This window comes from Trichomycterus rosablanca, chromosome 4 (genome assembly GCF_030014385.1).
Source record: "Trichomycterus rosablanca isolate fTriRos1 chromosome 4, fTriRos1.hap1, whole genome shotgun sequence".
In the NCBI taxonomy this organism is placed as follows: Eukaryota; Metazoa; Chordata; class Actinopteri; order Siluriformes; family Trichomycteridae; genus Trichomycterus; species Trichomycterus rosablanca.
The window spans coordinates 8977339-8982496 of NC_085991.1; the positions used below are offsets into that span (position 1 = coordinate 8977339).

At 34.7% G+C, this 5158-nt stretch overlaps 1 protein-coding gene across 1 annotated transcript; it reads right to left on the bottom strand.

Moving 5' to 3' along the window:
- Positions 1-2880: 2880 nt before the first annotated feature.
- On the bottom strand, positions 2881-4086 carry gpr25 (G protein-coupled receptor 25). Its single transcript, XM_062992848.1, has one exon. It carries the CDS (start codon positions 4084-4086, stop codon positions 2881-2883), a length of 1206 nt encoding a protein of 401 aa, XP_062848918.1.
- Between the last annotated feature and the right edge of the window lie 1072 nt (positions 4087-5158).

Sequence of the window (5158 nt, forward strand, 5' to 3'; positions counted from 1 at the left end):
TAAAGCACTATTAATATTCAGAATAGAAATGACTATAATGTAAGTCTGTCACTTAGCACTCTCAGTTTGCTCGTTTCCCAGGCTGTCTGAGCTGTGACAAGTGCTAAAAGTTCATGCTGACACAAACTCTGTACCCACTCTGACTAGAAACTAACTACTGACTCATTTATGAAGGCCTTACCAAGCCTTGTGGTCTAGTTTGAACCATTGACCTCTCATGTGTTGCATTTTCTCATGAGAAAATCACTCCATGAACGTCTTCTAGTGTTGCATAATCTCAGTTTTTAATCATTTTGTCTTTACGCTGGCGTCTGTCCGTTGAAGCGAAGGTGCTGCGATTTGACGAAGGTAAGGAAAGCATTCGGCTAAGTCATTAAATGAAATGTATTATTTATGAATATTGACTGCGTAGCTTCTAATTATGTTTAATAATTTGATAAGAACAATGGGTGCATCCTGATGATGTTTATCATAAAGCGCAAATACACAGTGTGTGTGTGTGTGTGTGTGTGTGTTTGCATGTTTTGCTAATAATGCAGATTCAGCGTTAACAATGAAGTTTCATTTCGATCCTTGTCGACCGAGCATCTATGCTATGTGCAATTCTATTTCAAATTGTCCGATTGTTAACATGTTAAAGCCATTTTTAGGAAAGCATAAGGCAGTTTGAGTTATCTAGAGCCTTAAAAAAAGAGTTGTAGGCATTTTTCTGTACACCGATCAGGCATAACATTATGACCACCTTCCTAATATTGTGTTGGTCCCCCTTTTGCTACCCTGCAACTGTGATGCACTGTGTATTCTGACACCTTTCTATCAGAACCAGCATTAACTTCTTCAGCAATTTGAGCTACAGTAGCTCGTCTGTTGGATCGGACCACACGGGCCAGCCTTCGCTGCCCACGTGAATCAATAAGGCTTGGCCGCCCATGACCCTGTCGCCGGTTTAGCACTGTTCCTTCCTTGGACCCCTTTTGATAGATACTGACCCTACAAGAGCTGCAGTTTTGAAGATGCTCTGACCCAGTCGTCTAGCCATCACAGTTTGCCCATTGTCAAACTCGCTCAAATCCTTACGCCCATTTTTCCTGCTTTTAACACATCAACTTTGAGGATAAAATGTTCACTTGCTGCCTAATAATATATCCCACCCACTAACAGGTGCCGTGATGAAGAAATAATCAGTGTTACATACTTCACCTTTCAGTGGTCATAATGTTTTTCCTAGTCGGTGTATATGCTCCTTATTATTTTATTAAAATATACACAATTTAAACACACAATATTCAACATTGTTCGTTTTATTTAAAATAGCTGAAAAGCAATCCAAGCAGTGTATTCTAAAGCTCCAAAGCCTTGCTGCTTTAAAATGAATTTCATACATACATAGTAAAACATGTAAAACAATACAGATATATTATATAATATATACAGATTTGAACCGCACACATAAAATGATCAGTGATGATTAATCAAATGTAGTTTGGTTTATTATATACTGGCAGTTATATTTGTAGTTTATATATAAACTATACATTTTAAATATACATAACTTACTTAGTGCTTGAACTGTCTAAATATATATATTAAAAATGTATAGTTTATATATAAACTACAAATATAACTGCCCTGAAGTAAAGGTTTCTAGAGAAAATAAACATTTACATATATATCTTTATAAACGTGTATATATATATATATATATATATATATATATATATATATATATATATATATATATATATATATATATATATATATATATATATATAAATATACATATATATTGTTTTTAAACAGGCAGTTCAAGAACTAAGTAAGCTATGTAAAGCCCTAATGTAAAGGCTTCTAAAAATAATATACATTTACACACACCCACACCCACACATATATATATAACATGTTATTGTTTGTGAACAGGCAGTTAATATATATATAAAATGTTATTGTTTGTAAACAGGCAGTTCAAGTTATGTAAAGTCGTAATGTAAAGGCTTCTAATATATATATATATTATAGTTTTATTGTTTTTAAACAGGCTATTGAAGCACTAAGTAAGTTATGTAAAGGCTTCTAAAAAAATTATTACATTTACACACACACACACACACACACACACACACACACATACATATATATATATATATATATATATATATATATATATATATATATATATATATATATATATATATATATATATATATGGTTTTATTGTTTCTAAACAGGCAGTTTTAGCACCAAGTAAGTTATGTAAAGCTGTAATGTAAAGGCTTTTAAAAATAATATACATTTACATAAATATGTATAAACAATTTATAATTTATATACAGTTTTATTGTTTTTAAACAGGCAGTTCAAGCACTAAGTTATGTAAAGCCATAATGTAAAGGCTTCTAAAAATAATATACAATTATATAATATATATATATATATATATATATATATATATATATATATACATACTGTATATATAGTTTTATTGTTTTTAAACAGGCAGTTCTAGCACTGTTATGTAAAGCCTTAAAGTAAAGTCGTCTAAAAATAATATACATTTACATATTTAAACACATCAGACAGCTACACACAAGTACATTTACTTCTAAAATGGGTGTAATACTAATGAAATAAAATAAAACTATGTGTAGCTCACAATACAAACAGTTATACTGTATGCGTCCTTATATTTAAAACAGTTGGCATTTATTAAATGACATGACACAGTGAAAATATTTCAATTGTTCCTGTAATTTTGTATTAAAAAACATTTGTTTAATAATTCCTCTTTGGTAACAAATCAGAATGGCTATATTTGAATATTTTGGCTATATTTGATGCTATTCTTAACATGGTATATCGAATTATATCTAAGAGTAAATCTTATTCCTTCCGAGTAAGGGAGAAGAGGCGGCCACGGCTTTGTGTACTTCCCCCACTCTCTAAAGTAGCATTCGAAGCATTCGAGTTGGAAGACATGTTGTCCCTTTGTACATCTTTCACACCTAAGCAAGTCTGACACTGTCTGGCAGCACTGAGTCTGAAATGCGAATCCAGAAACAGGTAAATGAACGGATTCACACAGCTGTTAAGAAAAGCCAGACAGGAGGAGAGGATGAGTCCTCTAGCCAGATACTTCTGTGTGTCTTCATGAAGGTCGAGATCACTAATCTTGGCTATAACCTGGATGCTTTTGAACACGTTGTAAGGCAGCCATGACACCAGAAAGGCTAAAATAATGGTGAAGACGATCTTGAGGGACTGTCGGCGTCGAGCTTTGGCACGTGTATTTCCGGCAGTGTTGCAGTGGCGCTGCAGGGTGACCAGCATCGAGCCGTAACACATGACGATGATCATCACAGGCACTACAAAGGTCAGGGAGCTTGTGAGCAGGATCATGCCTTGGTAGAATGACGACGTCAGGTCGTCTACACACACAGGAGCATTCTGATATGTCTTCAGCCTTCGATAGATTAGCGTCGGCGTGCCCAGGACTAAAGACACTCCCCATATCACTGCACAGGTCAGGTGTATACACTTGCTCTTCCTCAGAACGTGCGAGTCCATGAGACGCACAATAGCCAGATAACGATCGATACTCATGCAGGTTAGGAAAAAGATGTTGGAAAAGCGGTTGACCGTGATAATGTAGCTGCTGATCTTGCACAACCAGCTTCCGAAGTGCCACTGGTTATGCTGCCCAGCCGAGACGGCCCACAAAGGAAGAGTGAAGACAAAGATAAGGTCAGCCAAAGCCAGATTCAGCACAAAAGTGTCCACCAAACGTCCACTCCTCTTGGGTCTTTTACCAATGACCATTATGACAAACAGGTTCCCAGTAGAGCCAGCAAAAAAAATCATGAAGTACAGCATCGGAAGGTAGATGTCAGACTTGAAGAGCAACTGTTCGTCCACTGATGCTGACGTATAATTGGTTGATGTTGGAACGTCTGTAAAAGTGAAGTCATAATAGTAGTTGTCTGTCGCTGCTGTCATGTCTTCCATTGTGCTATTAAACAGTGCCATCTGAGTGCTGCTTGCCAACTGTGCATCTGGCTGGCAGTGCAAGGAAAGCCTATTAAGTAACATGCTTTCACGTGACATAACCACAACTGCCGCAACAGGTTGGCTTTTTTTTTTGCTGATTAGATCAATAGTATATTTTTTCCATGCCATACCAAACTACTAGCTACTGAACAAATATTATAGAGCATAAAATTATAAAATAATAGCTTTGTACAGTGCCTGCATTTACATAAATGGTTATCATAACCTCGGATTTGTATACTTTTATCTGATAATATTAAAATCAGATCATTTATTAAGAAAAAATAAACAAAAAATATAAATAATAATAAAAACTAGATTCATTTACTTCTGTGCCATTATAATTAAAGCATTATGGCATTATGATGTACTGCAGTTGTAGCTCAACAGTTCTAATACAATGAACATATATATTCAAAACCTATATGACATGAATTTCCTAATAGCTACTACATGTAGGTGTGTATGCGTAGGTGTATATACACATACAGATAGGTAGATACACACACAGATAGATAGATAGATAGATAGATAGATAGATAGATAGATAGATAGATAGATAGATAGATAGATAGATAGATAGATAAAGATTATATATATATATATATATATATATATATATATATATATATATATATATATACTGTATATATATAATGCCTTCGTTTGTTTGTTTGTTTATTAGGATTTTAACGTCAAGTTTTACACTTTTGGTTACATTCATGACAGGACACAGTAGTTACTCATCAATTCACAAGGTTATATCAAACACAGTCTTGGACAATTTAGTGTCTCCAAATCACCTCACTTGCACGTCTTTGGACTGTGGGAGGAAACCGGAGCACCCAGAGGAAACCCACACGGACACGGAGAGAACATTTAAACTCCACACAGAAAGGACCCGGATCTGGGGAACCTGCCACCGTGCCGCCCTGCCTACATGTGTCATACTATATGCATATACAGATGTACACAGACAGACAGACAGACAGACAGACAGACAGATTACATATCTATTTAATATATATATATATACAGTATATATACAGTATATATATATATATATATATATATATATACAGTGTATCACAAATGTGAGTACACCCCTCACATT